The following is an 18924-nucleotide window of genomic DNA, read 5'->3' as shown; positions in this document are numbered from 1 at the left end:
GATAAACCCGAGTCGTTATGGTATCGCAAATATTTCAACGATTGAAATATGGCTTGGTTAAAATATGACGCGGCAAGCAAGTCAGCAAGGGAAAGTAATAAAGCAATAAGTCTGCTTGTAGGTCCATGGCCTCCATCTGTCGGTGACTTGCATCTGCTGATGTGTACTGGTCAGCTAAATTAGGGCAACAGGGTCACTCTGATAGGAGACAGGGGTGACCCCCCGAAAAAAGTCAAGTATACCAACGCCCATAGCTTGATCACACAGCGAAGAGAACTTTAGACCATGCACTCCACACACCCACTGTTTCGCTGTGAGACGGGGGAACAAACTACCGCACGGGCAGTTTTCACGAGAAAACTATTTTTGGTGTTTACATTTCAAAACTAGCCCAACCGAGTAGACAAACATCGTTGTCAAAGTGTTTGCAGGGGTGTGTCGACACGGTTATGGCCGGATCGTATCGATCAATCAGGTAGTGGCCAAAACACTTTACGCTCGGCGATGAGTTAGCGCCTTGTCTTGACATTGAGGGGGTACACATACAAAAAAAGGGACGAGATATGGAGATTGAGATATAGCGTTGACCTCTAATGTCCGTCACGATTTATTGAAAATACTATCTATATTTTTCCATTGAAATATTGATCAATTTTGAGAATACACAACATAGGTGAACAATGTTGGAGCTGGATTGAGAGAGCCCTCGCAAAAAATTAACAATGCAAGTTTGGTGTTTTGATCACAACTGAAATAGGAATGGCAGATTTCATATCCAGTATGGTGATCTATATGACTTTTTTGATGCTGAAAACTCCACATTAGGACAAGACGAAACTATTTTTGAACTATAGTAATGATAGACTATTGGCGTCACATTGGAAACATTGACCATTGACTAGAGTATACAGCACAAATATTTGCAGGTCCCCTTGAACTTAGTCCACGAGGACACTTATGAAATACTAAATGGATCAGAAAAAACACAAATAGACAAAAATATAGAAGTCATAATCGTTGCCAAAATTCGAACGTTTTGGTTTTTTTCTCTAAATATGACGGGAACGGACACTTGGCATTTGAACTTAGAAAAGGAAAACTAAACGACACCGACTTTTCAATGACAGTACGGTAGAGTCGATATAATAGCAGCCACGAAACCAAAAAACAAAACAAAACTAGAATCACGTTATTATAACTTAGGGCTCTTTTTTCTGTCAGGCTGTGATACTTTAAAAACTTTCAGTAATAATATAAAACAATGTTCGTGTTTTTACTGACATATTACATATAACAACGACACGAATAACTCTTTATAGAAAATATCAAATGTGTGTAACAACTAAAATGATCTTTGATACAGCCTTGTCCTCTTTCATATTGCTTTGTACAGGAAAAAATGATATAGGTTTCACACTTGAGTCTTTTTTCCCTGCATTGTTTTTATATACTGTTTTTTCCTCCGTTGAAAATGACGTCATAGTTCACAATCAAACCAATATTAAGTACTAACATTTAAGTCTTCAGTCCGTCAATAGTTTGATCTAGTAGCAGAGAGACTGACGTGGATGCAGAAGGTGATTCCATAATGTATTACACAATAGAAAAATACTAACCGAAATACGTTGTCCAATGTACACGGCTCGAGATACAGGCTTCTCTTTAGATAAGTTGACGAGTTTATACGGACCTTTTTATCAGTCCGCAGTTTTAAGTTACAAACGCATTCCAACAAGGTGGAAAGCCGACCAAGCATAGAGCTTGCTGGATTTATAACAGTCAATGAGTTATCTTTGGGTTACCTTGCCTCTTTATCCGATGCGACGCATGGTTTGAAGTAGTAGGTAGTTAAACGCAACTTGGGTGTACACACTGGTCCACTTGATGAAGTATCAATGTTTTTTTTAAATAAAATCGGTAGGCTGTGTGATGAACGGACCCTTGTTTTCCGGTCTTAGACCAATTTGAAAAGAAACTCTCACCATGTCCTCCCTTGTAGTAAAAACGGTGCAGTCATGTTAGTATTGCCGTTCATGGTGTTATACGAGTTCATATTATTTAAGCTGTTCATTTGTGAAGTGGCAGCAACAACGTTCGACAAGTCCTGGCTACTTTGCTGTTGTTGTTGTGCCGCCGTCGACATTGCCGACATGCTATTGGCATTGGTTGGGTTGGGGTTATTTTGCGTGCCGTTGGCGTTACCAGCTGCGTTAACAGCGCCTGTATTAAGCGTAGAAGTGCCCATACCCGACTGCTGCTGTTGTTGTTGTTGTTGCTGCTGCTGCGTGGTTGGCTGTGCTTGCTGCTGCTGGGCTTGCTGCTGCTGCTGTTGCTGTTGTTGTTGGTGCTGCCCATTGCCGTTCCCGTTGCTGGAGCCGCTGCACGGCTTACCGTCCTTCACCAGCACGGGTACGGCCACTCTGCGGGGAGACTGATGCGATACATTGTTCTGTTCCGCCATGGTCCTATCCTTTTGCTGTCGTTTCATTTTGTAGCGGTGGTTCTGAAACCAAATTTTCACCTGTGTCGGCGTAAGGTTTATCAAGCTGGCTAGATGTTCCCTCTCCGGCGCAGACAAATATTTCTGCTGTTTGAATCGCCTCTCAAGTTCGTACACTTGTGCTTGAGAGAAGAGAACTCTCCTTTTCCGCCTCTGTACCGTCGGCAGCATTGGTTTGTGATCCATCCCGTATGACATATTCATGTTCATGTTCATCGTTGCCGTTGAAGGAGCCATTAGCCTCGAAACTACAACAATGTTCAAATGAGACAGTTAATAGTATTTGATCAAAACAATTAGCGCGCAGCGTGTTCCGAAATACAAATAACCAAATCGCAATCTTAATTGTCAAGTACTGGCTAATTTAGACTTGAGACTAACTTGACCAACTTATGATATATCTATATCAATTCCCCCTCTCCTGTACATATACATGTTTACTTTTTTATGCGGCGTGGCACGTCACTAAAGTTTGAACCCTAGCGATGAGTACAATAAGGTTCCCCCGTAAGAGACTGATAGTCATACGCGTTATCGCATCGCGCATGCCGCACAAGGGCTTCGTACTCAAGTACTGACCTTTGTTAGGCGCGCATTCAACAAAACAAAAAAGCCGTGAATTGGAAGCGAGAGGGACAACTTCGCTCATGAGTGTTTACTACGTGTATTTTGGTCAATGAGGGAACCTTTTCGTTGCAAGGAAAAAAGACGAAATGCGTTGATTTGATGGCAATACGGCTCGGAGCAATTCGGAGTATTATTATGCCGTCAGGGCAGGCTGTTCTAACTAAACGTCGTTCTTTGTCAAAGAATAAGCCGAGTGAGGGTCGTGCGCCTCTCTGTTTTTCACAACGAAAAATGAATTATTGAGCAACAAATTGACGTGTTGGATGATCTAATGAGTAGGGCAGTGAGTAATGATAAGATAGACCCCTCTGTACTCGTCACAATCAACCAGAACTACTCTCAATCAAGGCGAATCGAGAATTACGGGGAGAACGTCGAGCCATTTTGGGCGCTCCTCTTAAAAACCTGTCCACTTCAGGCTATCCAAATTCGATGCGCCAGTCTGAAAATGTTGTGATATGACGCAAAGTCGTGCTTCAAAAATGAAGTACAGAGTGGCAAGGATGTTAGGTAGAAAATTGAGAGGGCTGGCATGAGGAGCTGAATGAGCCACGTAAATCAGGTGTATGGTAATCATATTGAAGTTAAGTATACGGAAATATCCTTCATTTTGAGCATACTTACTGGAGAAGCGGGGATCCGGATTGGCTCCGTACCAACTGCTCGACGTCGGTCGTACGTGGTCGTTGTAGTGAGGCAACTCGCTGACCGAGCCATTGCAATAAGGGTTGCCAATCGGCGGGTGCGATAACTGCGGTACGTGCATGTGGTAGGGTGAAGTTACTGGAGTTACGTTCATCGAAGAATGTTGCATGGACTGTGATACCTGGACTTGCTGGGATCTGTAAGTAGCGGCAGCGCCGGTCATGGCAGAAAGATTGGCGTTAGCTTCGAGCATGGGTTTCTTATATGTATCGTCCAGGAACATGGGTTTCTTATAGGCGTCTTCCATAGTGTTCAATATATCAGTCACTGAGAATGGTGTGGTATGCTTGGGGCTCAGCGACATGACGTGGTCGCAGGCTCAGGTAAATTTGCCGATCGGATCAAGGCGGCTGTTATGTTAGCTCAGCTCTTCCCCTTTTTGTGTGTGCAAAGGCTTGTGTGTGGGCTGGCTGTACGTATCGCTGAATGCATGTAATGAGTATATTTGGCAGGACCCCGGTGCATGCTGGGATACGCGAACCAGTCATAGATATAGCCCTGGCGTTTGCTTATGGTGGGGGTCTATCGTGATTGGGAATGGGAGGCGTGGCCCAGTTGCTCAAGTACCAAACAGTATGCATGGCATGAATAGAAGCCCATTGATTGGCGAAATGCAAGGGGATGACATATTTGACACAAGAATCAATTACGCCTCGGATAATGATTTCGTTCGTTGACAGTTTGTCCACATTAATTTTTCATGCTGGTGTTACCCTTCTTGGTAGGGCGTTCCCCATCCCCCCTTTCCCTCTTGCTTTCCAGCGAAAGTGTTCTAGCCTTACGCTTGGCGAGAAAATATCATCAAGGTTCTTTTTTTATTTTTTCCTAATGGGCTATCAATGCTAGTTGCTTTGTAAAGAAACCCCCAGGAAAACTGCCCAATCAGACGTAATTTGCCGATTGTATGGTCGAGGTGTGAAAGTCTGAATCGCTGTATTCAAACAGTACAAAACACCAGCGAAAGAACTTAAAAAGGTGAATAGAGAAAGGTGATAAATACCTCTGTAGGCCGCGTTCGTACAGTTCCATGCTTTGTAGAGAAGTTCGCCAGAGCGGGTCCAAAATCGACACCATTGTCGCAGCAGAGCCCACTCACTCTGTTTAGCGCCAACGGTCGCCACACATGGACTATATTGGCACTCCAAAGGCAAGATTCAGTTGATTGAGTGAAACTCATATGTATATTACGTCTTAGCCTGTGTCAATCTTACTTTCCAACCAGTGTAATTTGTTAATTTCTATTGACCGCCTCGTTTGCTGCGTTGTAGGCAAGACAAAAGGAAACAATAAGACGTCATCTCTTTGCTCTGCCTTGCAAAGCGTTTAGTCGAGGCGTTTTGTGAGCTTTACATTGCATAGACCCTTGAAAAGGCGTTTAAACGGGAATTAAGGTCTTTATGATTGGTCCAGAAAGGGGACATTTTTCAGAGTAGCTTAGGAAAGGGGGGTATAGTGGGCCAGTTTAGTCGAAGTCGTGCCCCCCTGAAATGTACAAACTTCAGTATCCACGTGTCACCATACTTTGAACATTCAGGCTATATACGTAAGTTTCACAGCTAACTAGGCACGGGAACTTTCCCCGCAAAATTTTGCTTGCAGCAAATCTCCGTTTGGGAAGTAAGTTTTTCTGTTCCACGAGTACAGAGTTTGTGAAGAAAAAAACCCGTCCCAAAGTTTATCGCCGGATAAAGGGAAGCGTTAATGAACCCATTTCAACGCCAAACTTCCGATGGGCTACTCGACTGAAAAGTGTGGATTAGAGATTTGTACTAGTGTCAAGAAGCAAATGGAAGGTGTGAGATCGATCGAGAGTGATGATTAGAAGCAGCGAGTTGTTTTAATCAGCGACCGATTCTCCACTAATTTCTTTGTTTACAAGACTCAATGGACAACGTCAATTATCAGCAAAAGTTTTTAATATTTATGAGTAAGCCCGGTGAGGTTATTGTGTATTCGTTAATGGTAGTGTGAATGGTTTAAACGCTTGTATTGTTCGTCCGTTTAAGATTTTCACAAAACTTTGATAGTCCCCGAACTCCCTGTCAATACAATAAAAAAAATTCTCCGGTACGACTGAGCTAGATAATTTTTCGCCTGGTACGTACTGTAGCTGCCCCTGTTTGCCGGCTATACGTTGAGCAAATCTTTGCTTAACGTGTTTGCGTTCGCCATCAATCTTGTAGCCTAGTGCGAAAAAACATATGTCCCTGACACTGTATGGTCACGATTTCCTTCAATTTTACATAATTCGAGAAAAAAATGGTCTCGCAAATATAACTGTGAGAGAAAGAAAGTGTCCAGAAGCTCTTATGATCAACGGGTTGTCAAAAGTTCGAACACAACTCATATCGTTTCATCTGTGACGTATACACACGCGTTCCATACAAGTCAATCAAATTGGCGGAGACGAATGGTTAACACAGCACCATTATCTGCCAGCCAAGATAATACACCACTGCAGTCCGTGTACCTGTTGTATTGAAGTCCTTGTCGTTTGATTGTGATATGATCTAATTGTTCCGACTGTCAGTTCGCTTACATCCTATATAGTCGAGCTGAACGAATGAGCTGTGTATGCGTGTCAATTTATCCAGCGTTTGTATCTGACGGAGAGAGTGAGTCGAGAGTTGTGGATAAGGTGGGGATTCCGACCTGTGCACAGAAGATAATGCTAGAATTAAGGTATCTTTTTCGGGGTATATTTTACTATCATGCAACCGTTCATATTCGGCATCGAAGGAACTGTGATCTTCTCCTATAAAAAATATTTTCTTGACGGATTTGCAGAAGCACTTGGGCTTTGGTTATGCTACCGATAACCATGGAAGCGCGCTCAATTAGGTTAAAAACTAAACATAAACAGTAGCATTTCTTTGAAAAGTTGGTAAGGGATCCAGTGTGTGCGCGTTAAAACGAAAAATAAACAGCGCTATTAACAGTTGATTCAGAGGAAAACAAATAGCAGATCAATTAGTAAATAAGAGCTGTTGACGAAAGGAAGAAAAGAAAGGTAGAGAGAATATTACGTGTGTATGTATCCCATTCATCGATGCAACTCTTGCCAACACCTTGCCCATTCAATGCTTCCTACTTGCTAATGTCACTGTGAATTTTTCGTTCACACGATAACACTTTATTCTTCCAACTTTTTGATTGACGTTGTTCATCAAGACTGATCCACAGTATGGGGGGAATAACTTTCCTCGACACCTGAACGACGTGCCAAAATGCCAAACGCTTCGAGTTCAAACACCCCCAAAAGAGGGAAAAAAGTTTCGGGTGAGAAAAAAATAAGAAAAGCGCCAGAGGAGGTTTCTAAAAGTTGCGATTCTCTGTTATCCACACGCACAATCCAGTTTTATTTCTATTTGGCGTTTGTGTGAAGACTTACTGAAAAACTCTTTAAGATGTGAGTCGTGATTAATGGGAGATTTGCCAGTAGTTTGAGCTGGAAGAAAAAAAGAGAAGCGATATTCCATGTGTGGCAGTCGGGGGAAATTGTTTTCTTTTGTGGAGATAACGAGCGGGGCATGTCCCCATCCAAGCATCGAGGCTCCGAGGCGACCTTTCACGAAAAGGTATTCACGATAGCCGTATCAAAAAGCAGGCCACTTGCGGCATCTCTCAAATGGGCAATTATAGGCACAGAAAACACTCGAAAATAACAACGAAATACTCTCCAGTTATCCACAAGCCTTAATTAAGGCAACTCTTGCCGTCTCAGCCAAAGTTTGGCACCACTTAATTAAAGGCACTGTTTTGTCATTTCAAAACTGAAGCTTCTGCCGAGGAGCAATGCGATTAGAAATTAATGTCATACGACTCAAAAGCGATGAAATTTAGTATAAGTGTACGCTTATTTGAAGTAATTTACGAAAAAATAGACGTCGGTGTTTCTATAGAATCTATACACGTTATTTCCAACTCTCGTAATATTTTGATTTGTGAAAGGCAGCTCCCTAGACACGGCGTAAGTGTTGTCATTCCAGTAGGGCTTTTTTGTAGAAACTGAGTACAGGCAGAGTTTTTTATGGATCGTACTTTGTAATCGATCAGCGGTGGAAATCTGGTGCGAAAATGAAAGGTGATTAAATACGAATAGTGATATATGTTGATGTAATGGACACGAAGAACTCGTAGTATGAAACGGGCGAAGGCTGCAAACATACACCAAAACGTGATTGAACATTACTGTCAATGAATAGCTCCATACAGATACAGCAGAATAATCAATTTCATTAAAACATGTACACACCACGAAGAATTATGACACCCTACAAATCTATCATAATGTAAATGTGAACATCACTTTATGGTTTCGTACAAAATGCATTCAAAAACCCCTCTGAATATGAAGTTCATGCTAGACACAACGCGTGACTGAATTAATTGGTTCGCTCGCCAAGAATAAAACCAGCACAGAGGACGAAAATCTTCAAAACAAGATATTGATTTAATTCGTTGCACAGGTATTGATACGGTGGTTACATTACCGTATTATAGCGATTACCCATGATGGTTTTGTTGAAAACGAGCTTCTGAATTTCGCCGATTATTGTAAATTCGCAGAACAGCTGAGCGACAGCAGAGGCTAGTACACGTGAAGATAATCGGCGCGTACTCATTCCTACCAAGAAGCGTGGTCCTGCATCGAATTTGGAATCACGCGGCCAAAAATAGGCCCACACCGTTTCACACTCGAAGTCAGTCATACGTCCAGTCTAACTGAACGTGTCGGGTGTACAATAATTTCTCAGGCCCAAATGAGTTGACGTTCTCTCAAAACCCTCTCATTCTGTCCCCAGCCAGCAAGAAGTTACAGCCGGTGATGCGAGAACACCATTTTAACGCATTGCACTCCACTCTTATAAAAACCAACAGTTTTTCAGACTATCGCTCATGAAAGTATACGAGGCAATTAATTTTGCACGAGATTGAAATATCATTTCTACCATTTATTGGTATTCAATGCTCACACGATACACGTAGCGGCATAGCGTGCATCCGAAGCCGACTCCGTTTGGCATCGTATAAGCTTGTCACTAGCTGTGACATCTCGGTGTGTTTATAACAGACAAGAAAACCTCGGAAGGCGGTTTTCTAATAAAAAATCTAAACCTGCTCCTCTTGCAGGCAAATAGATCAAATATCTAATAATCTATGTATTTTGGTTTTCATCAGAAGATCTTCTCCTATCACCAACTAGGAAGAATTGTAGATACCAGGGTAGAGCGTAACTAGTCACACACTGATAAATTTGGCACGGATAATTGACCATTATATTATATTATATCCTAGCTAACATTCTGCGAAGGTGATTTAACATTTAATCACATGCTTCAAGTTTTCGCATCAGCCTTATTTACCAATACAAAATATAAAGAATTTTATTCTTCTTGTAAATTTTAAAAAATATGGCTATGAAATGATCTGAAATGATCTGTGAAACTTTATGGTCGTGAGGAGTTCAGTTGATTTAACCTGAAAATAAATGTACTAACAGAATAGTCAGGATAACCGTTGAAATCTGATGAAAATAATATCAACTTTTACGGCAATTGGGAGAACATAATCCGAAAGCCAATGATATCGTTAATGATATATTTATGATGCATTAAAAGAATAGGTCGAACGAGAAAATTCAAGCCAGAAAGAACATTTAGCGGGAGTGAAATCACTACAACGGCGGACAATTTTGTGTTTCAATGAAACCGAACCCCTACTGAATTAAAGTGAGTTGGCTTTTAGGTCTGCGAGGGTTTCATTTTGTGTATATACGTGGAAAAAAAAGAACTTATTCTCTGCGCTAAACCACAAAAATGCAGGTTCCTTACCATGTTATTTGCAAATGATCGGGCCTTGCAGGGAAATTAAATTAAAGGCAAAAAAGGGGGAGCTAGGTCGGTGACATTTAGTCCTGGAAGGAGATACAGTATGGATGTAGTCTAGTTAGGAGAGGGGGTAAAAGCAAGCTAAAAAAAACCGAGGCAGTGACTGAACGCGGCATATATATAAATAGTAAGCGAGTTGTACGTAATGCAAAGAGTTGTGGGAATTTGTGATTTCATCACTGGTAGCCAAAAGAATATGGCCGCGGGCATTATTTCTCACTCTCGCACCTGAGCAAATTAGGCGCCAATGAATTATTGAAGTTGCCGCGAAGTCCCCAGGGGCGCAATTGGAAAATTAAAAAGGGTATTTAGTGGCACATTTGAAGCAGAACATGTGACGTGGGGGTCTTGACAGCAGCGACGCTTCTGTAAGTTGACAAACTTGTAAAACAAGCAAAATAGATAGCCTTTACGGAAATGTCGTATGTCAACATCGAGCATTCTGCCGTTCGAAGATAAAATTGTGATTAGAAGAGCGCACTCATCGACAGAGTATACTATATATTTTGTTTAATGTTAGCGCTCGATCATTGCATGCTCCTTGAGGGCGATATAACGTTAACGCCATCTGTGTATATATTTACTCATCGCACATATCGCATCATATTTATTCATCGCACAACCTCTAAGTAATGCTTGTGTGTTTGGCAATTCGTTATAACATTTAAATTTTGTTTTCACAAATTTAGTCCGCGCTTACATTGAAACTGATGTACCTTTGCCCACTTCTCCCTGCTGACGGTTGCATGACCAAACGAAATGTAAGTAGACTCATGAAGACAAAATAATCACGTGTAGCTCTTAAAGTGTCGTAGATGGCGCCAAAACAAATTCACCAAGTGAATCAAAAGTGAATTCACAAGACGCTGCATGATAAGGAATCATGACGGCGCGCGATGGAAATACTTTTACACAGCCGAGTTACTTTCTAAAAATACAGTAACGGTTGTTGTATATCCACCGACGCTTGGATGTCAACTCAATATCGCCTTAAATCACCATAGACGTGACAGCTAGGATGGTCAGAGAGCATCCCAGTGGACAGTACTGTCCTTGATGATGATAACCATAACAATGATGGCAATGGTAATGATGATACTTGTCTTGTTGTTTCGTATTATTGTTTTTGGTTGTTGTGACAACAACAACAAAAAAACAACAACAACAACAACAATAATAATAATAATGATGATGATAATTATATTATTATTGTTATTATTAATGTCGCTAACACTGATTACGATGATGCTGCTACTAAAGCTAATGACGACGACGACGACGACGACGACGATGGTGATGATGATGATGATGATGATGATGATGATGATGATGATGATGATGGTGGTGGTGATGATGATGATGATGATGATAGTAATGATGATGATGATGAGGAGGAGGAGGAGAAGGAGGAGGAATAGGAGTAGGAGAAGAATGACGTTGAGTTAAAATTCATAGTAAGGATATTTGCCGGTTTTGTCGTAATTTTCACCAAATCACTGGTCAGCTCTCCTGATCTTTTGTCTATTACACTATTTGTAAATATTGCTTCATGTTTGGGAAATCAGCTTCGTCCGGAAAGCCGTACAAATCGTTTACACATGACAAGAACAAATATCTTTATCCTTCTGTTAAGGCACATACAGCATACATTGCGTTTGATGCCCTAATATCGGCCAGTCTTTGACTGAGCACGTCCATGCTGTCCGCAATGTTTACATAAGTGTCGCTAGACTGCTTCATCTAGAGCAAAATCAACCGACAATCACCAAAATAAGGTGACTTGTTTCGTTCTTTCAGCGAACTTCGACAGACTCTTTTTAGCTTGAATGATTAATTGCATCGACTTAAACGAAAAGAGGGTTTGGGTTGTCATGGATCGTCAAACGCCGTACGTCATGAACAAGTCTCGCATGGCTTGGCCTAAGAGAGCGACGCTGAGGTGTGATGTTAGTTACTTGACAGGACATGCCCTGCCTGCACACAAACATACACATAATATACAGACAAAAAGACAGATAAGGAAGAAAGAAAGTCAAGCACATACATATATACTAAAGTGTATGTATGTATGTATGTATGTATGTATGTATGTATGTATGTATGTATGTATGTATGTATGTATGTATGTATGTATTTGTGTATGTATACATTCAACGCGAAAGAATTATAAATCAACAGGGTAAACCATAGACCCTCGAGAGGTCTATAGGTAAACCAAATTCTGGTCACCCTTAAAGTACAAGTGTGTATTGCGGTAATGGTAACGAATAATGATAATTATACCAAACTATTTACAAACGGAAACAATCGACTACTTCATTTTCACTGTACAATTTCATGACATCTCTCATGTTTATAATTCAGTGTAATATTTTATCATTTCAGGATTTTTCAGGGTGTTCTATGCAGCTAGTTGCATTGAAGTCAGCAATACACAAATATTTCGGAGCAGAAGTAAAGCGGGAATCATTTATTTTTCACTGCTGATTCTAAAGACTGAAAACATCGCGACTAGGAATTCATAAAATTATATGATTAAATTGTAGCGTCTGAACATGAAAATGAAGAATGAAATGTGAGCGTTGTGCATAAACCACATGCGGATTTTGTGATTAACGACGACAACTACATGCTGAGAACCATGATTATGATAACCATGAACTAATGCGGTGATTTATGAATATGGAGGGTTGATGATACGAGAACGTAATAAAACGACAAATTGTGATTCGATAAAGCAAATTCTACTTTACAAGGATTGGAAAAAAGTATTGATGATTCTTCATGTTCATGATAAGCTCGACAAGTACAGGTGCAAGAGCCAAACGGGATATTTATGGTCTTACTAAAACCTAAAACCATTTAATCTACTCATTGAAGGAGTCGCCTTTGATACGGGGCTAAGTATGCGGGCGTTTACCATTCATTGGGGTTCATTTCTGCGCCGAGAAAGAAGTGATGAAATTTATCAATTTTGAAACAGTCACCCAGGCTAGAAAGCCGATCACTTCAGAGTCGTAAAGACGATGTTAAATTCCCTTTAAACCTTGTAAAAGCCTTGATTGTCGGACACAGGTAAAATTGGCATGTTTCGAGATATATGATCCCTCTTTGTTCAAGGCAGTGTATAATTCTGCATGAGACGTGGTTCAAACTCTGGAATAGTATCTTTCATACATTCTTGCTATGTTATTTTCAAACATTTATATCCCGATGATCTCAAAAACTGGAGCATCACTTCTTAGCAGTGCAGTGCCTAGAAAATACGTGCTACATATTGCTCGGGACAAATATTTCAGTGAGGATGACGTATGTCTAAGATGTCTTCCAAAATAATTAATATCAGTTCATATATTTACCAATTTTAGAAAATACTATACATGTACTATATTTAAGCAATAAAGCACACCAAGTGACGGTAATATACCACGAGATTTTGACCAGTTCACGACATATATATGCACTCACTATCGCTCGTGCATATATGTCGTGAACTGGTCAAAATCGAGTGGTATACCGTCGCTGGGTGTGATTTATGGCTATTATATCATAACAGTATATTGGAATTCTGGCGTGGAACGTCAAAAATGAATTTTTGCTCAAGCTGAGAGCTCGCGCGTATACCAGCCATGGTATATCGCCAATATACCACAGTTCTTTTCGCGTCTCGACCAATCAGATTGCTGTATTTGCGCCATCAATATACTGATATGATATAATAGTACATATATTACTGGTAGATTCAATAATTACAACATTTTGGCAAGATATCGTCATAAAAAGTGGAATAAGTTGGTACATATGAATATCTTATCTCAAAATACACCAATTGAATTTGCCGAACTCAAATTATGTACATTTAAAGTTAATTTAGAATCAACGTTTTAATTAATAATAAACACTGTTTTGAGACATAATTGTCTGACCTGCAAAACTAAACTATTTCTGCGTTTTGAAGTTTGACGTGAAAGATGAGAACTTTATCCATGGGAAGTCTACAGACTTTCTTTTTATACCGGTCCACCGACCGTGCTTACGGTGAACAGAAAGCGCCACCAACGACAAACTTGTGCTTTTCCACCTGTGCGGTCACGACACGTTTGAGATTCAATTGTCTATCGTACTGGGATATGTGATTAAAACTTTACTAGTCCAGCGGCAGTATTTTATTACATTGTTAATATGTCAAATTTTATAGCATCAGCTCCAGCCTGTCGGTTTTCGTAAATTATTGACTATCAATTGCAGCTGACTGAGTGAAGTTTGCTGTTCCTATTCAGCGAAAACTCCTTCATCTCAAATCATTAATCAAAGGCCGATATTTTGTGTTTTGTACATTTATAACAGATCAAAGTCATTACTTAGTATTTGCATCGACATCAAAAGAATCGATAACATTTAAGTTTGACAGAATTAAGCGATCGAGTGCGGGCGAAAAGACAAGTGAGGTCTAATAGGCCACTGGCTTACTTTTCCAAGTTTATGATACAACTCAATATTGGGTATTTTTGGTCTTTTCATGTATAGATTTTAAAAGGTAAATTTCTCAACCATTTATTTTCAGAGATGACGACTATTCGCACACAAATGATAAGCAAAACACAATTTATTGAAAGCCATGATACGGCGCATGAATTCCTAAAGTCTGATTTCAATACCTACCTTAAAACTTCAAAAGGAATTTTCAGGGACATCGTATTGTACTATGTAATTTTTGAAAGTTAGCCCTTGTTTGAAACAGAGTCTTCGTTTGAAGTACGCGATGCACTATGTAGCAATGCGAATTCGTCATCAGCTTCGATTTGTTTTCATATTAAGCCCCAGTAATAATGCTAACTTTCGATGATTTTTTCATTATTTTCATTTTATAAATCAATTGCAACTTCTTATTCTACTCCCCAAAGAATGTTGAAACACCCACTATTTAGCTTGTCAACTTAACGTCTATATGTGTAAAATGCATGGTTATTGTTTACATTTGAATTCTAGTCCGGACCAGTCAGTTTTCAACAATAACAATGCAGTTTACAACCATAGGGGCTGAGTTGACAAGCTGGATACTGTGTATATCAACATTCTTTGGGGAGAAGAACAAGGAATTATGGTTCACATTCAAAATAAAAATGGTGAAATCATCATCAAAAGTTAAAAGCATTTCTGGGACTTTAAACTTAGCCTGGCACGCAGAGTGAACTATGAAGCCGGACACGTGCATGATTGTTCATTAGATACACAGTTACGAGTGGAGTGATACGTACCGGCCGCCGCGTACTATGCATATAATAATTATTATATGCATAGTACGCGGCGGCCGGTACGTATCACTCCACTCGTAACTGTGTTCATTAGATACACGTTTTGGATGATTAATCCACCCGTCTTTAAAAAAGTAGAGAAATAAATAACAGTCATCTCAGCATGAAATATTTACTAGAAAAATCCCAGACAACATATCCATTAACACTTTGTCTAAATGATTCGTTTTATTGTAAGAATGGATCAGCTTTTCCGTTGTAATTATCACCATGGCGACAATGTTGACACTTGTCAATTCTGTTTGGCAATTTTCACCAAACTTGACTGAAGGCAGATGTAGAGCAGGTGCACACATATACGGACAAAATGTCAACACTTTGGCGCCACGATGTAGGCCATACAAAGATATACGAGGTCATTTGAGACATTGTATAGGGATTAGAATTTGGAAGTCGCCCCCGGTACAGCTAGGACCTTTAGGTCGTTTCTGACAGTTACCCAATTCTTTTATTTCAGACAATCATTTTAGATGGCGTTCAAATCATGTCAAGTTGATTCAGACTACATCTTCAAAATAATTGCTTCCCATCCTCCTATGAAGGAAAGTTGTGGTCTTATGATCATTATCAACATCATGACCAAGATCATGATACTCCTCCTCCTCCTTCTGCTCCTTCTCATCATCATCGTCATCGTCATCATCATCATCATCATCATCATCATCATCATCATCATCATCATCACCACTGCCACTGCTGCCACACCACCACCACCACCACCACCACCACTACCACCATCAACGTGGCCACTACCACGCATCTACCATTTGACTTCAAGGTAAAGGGCGACGAATTCGGACGCGCACACGCTTTAGAACGTTTCTGCGCAGATTGAACTCCAGCCTGTCGCAAATGGGTTATTTTGTAGTGCATGTATTTAACATCACCTGTCATTGTTGAAATTGCGCTTTTACCTAATTTTTTGATCCAGTGTCTTAGAAATACATGTGACCTATAACCTTGTCATATTTTGACCCCCTAGGAAGCTGGTTTTTATTCAATATGAGCGAAAAATTAACATTTCTCTCCCATTTATATAGCGCAAATTACCCATTCACCTGGAGATGTTGTAAAAAGTAGCGTGGTGACACCCTTTTATTAAAAGTGTAAACTAAATGGTATTATGTCAGGAGTTTATTCGCCAAGTTTGGTCAAAATGACACCATTCAAAGCGACAGGAAGAAAGTTCGAAAATTATGTAGTGATATAATTTCGATATCGTCATTTTGTAATCGATACTTATGTTAAAATTTCTTCACAAACATCATGAAAACTATACATTCGATAGATATGGATCTTAAGTCTTGGTATTTATTAAAATTAACTCATTTGCTAAGCGTTTTATAATTGCTTTCTTTAGTTTAAGTGAATTATATCATTTTTATTTATTTCTAACGACGCCATTTTAACGTCCGTTTTCATGGAAACAAGCGTGATGACCCCCATTTTTTATTTCATTTTTGCACTTGCACAACTTCCAAGAATATGTGTGCAAAGTTTCAAGAAAATATAATTAAGGTTGTCCCCAATCATGCAATATTTTGAAGACACGAGGAATGAATAGAATACATTCGACTAAGTTTATTTTGTTCAATCTAGTACTTATAGAATGTTAAGGAAATAGACATCTAAAACTGGGACAATTCAAGTGCCCAATGGGAGATCTTTGCTGGTAAATTTTTAAAGTTATCTTTCATGGACTTACCATTTCTCCTTAACATTTCCGTACCATCAGTTGGTTACGATTGATGAATAATGGGAGTCTTCTCAGAGTTCAACAGCAATGAAAATGAGGATTGATGATTGGCAAAGACCTCAGAATATCGGTATGAGATACAATGATTTCATTACGTCATTGATTACTTTACCGATCAAATGCGTTCCAGCTTTGCCTCTATGATGACACTAACTCCCAACAAACACCAAGGTTTCACATAGCAAAACAATCCGCTCACGAAAAGTGAAAGGGAAACCGTCGTCGGAACTGCGCCTGCGCGAGTTTCTTGTTTACAAACAATGTATTTGGTGCACGATTTCAGGCTGCACCTCATCATCACAGCTGCAACATTTAAATCATACGATTTAGATTATGACAGACATGTTTTAACTTTCATCAGTCACCATCGTACCTTGGATACAGTGTTTACATTGGTCGTTTGGGTCCCATACGACCTTTGAGTGCAGTTCCGATGACCGTGTCCCTTTAAAGTTTTTCAGACAGTTGGGCTCATCTGATACGCTGAGTGTAACCATACAGATTCAAGCCAACTTTTCAGAAAAACTTGTAAATACTGCGAAGAATGATTATCAAAGCTCCTTCAGAAACCGTCTTCGTCGGAGTCGCAAATGCAGGATCTCAGAGTTCTGCAAAAATTTAAAGTCTGTTATCGGTGGAAAGGGAAATTGCCATATTTCAAAATTACCCGAGTATAAGACGCGGATTGTAGATTTCCAAATCATTTGATAGAGCCAGCTACTCCCTACTATTGCACAAACTTATCACGTTAATACATGTAAAAGTTATTGTGTTTTGCACTCTATCTTAAAGTAACATTAAACCATGTGCCAGGGTCGGCATTTTCACTTCAGACTACTTCGACTGCCTAGCTGCTGTCTGGCAAAGTTATCCTCAGCCCGATTCTGTTTAAGCTTTCCATTAAGGGACGATTGAATTCTATATTGTTTTCTGGTCAAAGGGGTGTTCAAGCAGTACAAAAGAGGTACGACAGTTTCGCATTATTTTATGCTGACGATGCAACTGTTGTTGCGGACTCTTTCAGGAACTTGCGACATTTATTGATATTCTCCACCAGATTTTTGAAAATTAGTGTATGCAAGCTAATTTAGACAAAACTAAAGTTATATCATTGTTTTAAAACTTGTGGTTTATAATGCTGTGCTTTAGCATCGAGTACTGCAATTGTACAAGGAGTATAAATTAATATGATCCTGCAGGAATTCGAAACTGATTTTCCTTGTCAGGTTTTCATTTCCCGCCCGTTTCGCCATGTGATTATCTTCTTTTGATTATCTCGGACATGCGTACTGTTGTAAGTTTTGTTTCTGTTCATTACATCAACTACTCAGCCTGATGAAGGTGTGCTGGCCACATCGAAACGTTGCTTTCAAGTTTTCTTTGGGATTGAAAGTAAAGAAGACTTTAGAAGTGTACGACCTGAAGGTTCTACGAGTCCATATGTTCTGCTTTACACCCTGATGAATCTCCCAAACCTAAGTGGCCTGTATTTTGTCTCTCCTTTACTTATAATCGAAAAGAACTCTAACCCCGCCGTATTGAGACCCTGTGAATTCAGCACGGCTGGCAGTGGATCAAATTCAGTCATAGCCACTATGGATTATACAACAGAATTTTCGGCAGCAATCGCCTGATCGAAGAAACTTGCCGAACATATGAGAAACATGTCAACAAAAGGGATTTATCACAAATGCATTACGACTGTTAGTACATGTTAACGGACACTAAGTTACTTGCTAATTGGCGCTCACTGCTTGATGACACATCTCGCCAGCTGAATGCTCTCCTCATATCTACATATGAGGTATGTCACACTCCAGAGTAAAGAACAAAGAATAACGACTATCCAAATAACTTAAAGTTATCATTAAAACCCGACTTCACGCTGGAGCGTCGTGAAATTTCAAACAAATGTCGCTCCTTAGAAAATGTATAATACGATCACAACAAAAGACTGACGTCTGCTATTTAGAAGCAACCTACACCGCCTGATGTGCAGAGTAAACAGCGAAAAACCGATATTTCCGTACCAGACGCAGAAGTTGCAATCACTGACATCAAGGTAAAATGCAGAGATTGAAATCGCCTTCATCTAACAACATAATCATTAACCTCAGCGATGGCCCACTC

At 39.9% G+C, this 18924-nt stretch overlaps 1 protein-coding gene across 2 annotated transcripts; it reads right to left on the bottom strand.

The window, feature by feature from the left end:
• Positions 1 to 570: 570 nt before the first annotated feature.
• LOC139149005 (thyroid transcription factor 1-like) lies at positions 571 to 5173 on the bottom strand. Of its 2 annotated transcripts, XM_070720497.1 has the most exons (3): positions 4833 to 5173; positions 3752 to 3969; positions 571 to 2748 (listed from the first exon to the last, which is right to left on the bottom strand). In XM_070720497.1, the coding sequence occupies exons 1-3, from the start codon at positions 4904 to 4906 to the stop codon at positions 1979 to 1981; spliced, it is 1062 nt and encodes a 353-aa protein (XP_070576598.1). In that variant the 5' UTR covers positions 4907 to 5173; the 3' UTR covers positions 571 to 1978. The 2 variants fall into 2 exon arrangements, with proteins under 2 accessions (XP_070576598.1, XP_070576597.1); XM_070720496.1 differs by lacking the exon at positions 4833 to 5173 and having other exon boundaries at positions 3752 to 4326.
• Between the last annotated feature and the right edge of the window lie 13751 nt (positions 5174 to 18924).

The sequence above is a fragment of the Ptychodera flava genome, chromosome 14 (genome assembly GCF_041260155.1).
Source record: "Ptychodera flava strain L36383 chromosome 14, AS_Pfla_20210202, whole genome shotgun sequence".
Lineage (NCBI taxonomy): Eukaryota > Metazoa > Hemichordata > Enteropneusta > Ptychoderidae > Ptychodera > Ptychodera flava.
This window is presented reverse-complemented; position numbering and strand designations above follow the sequence as displayed.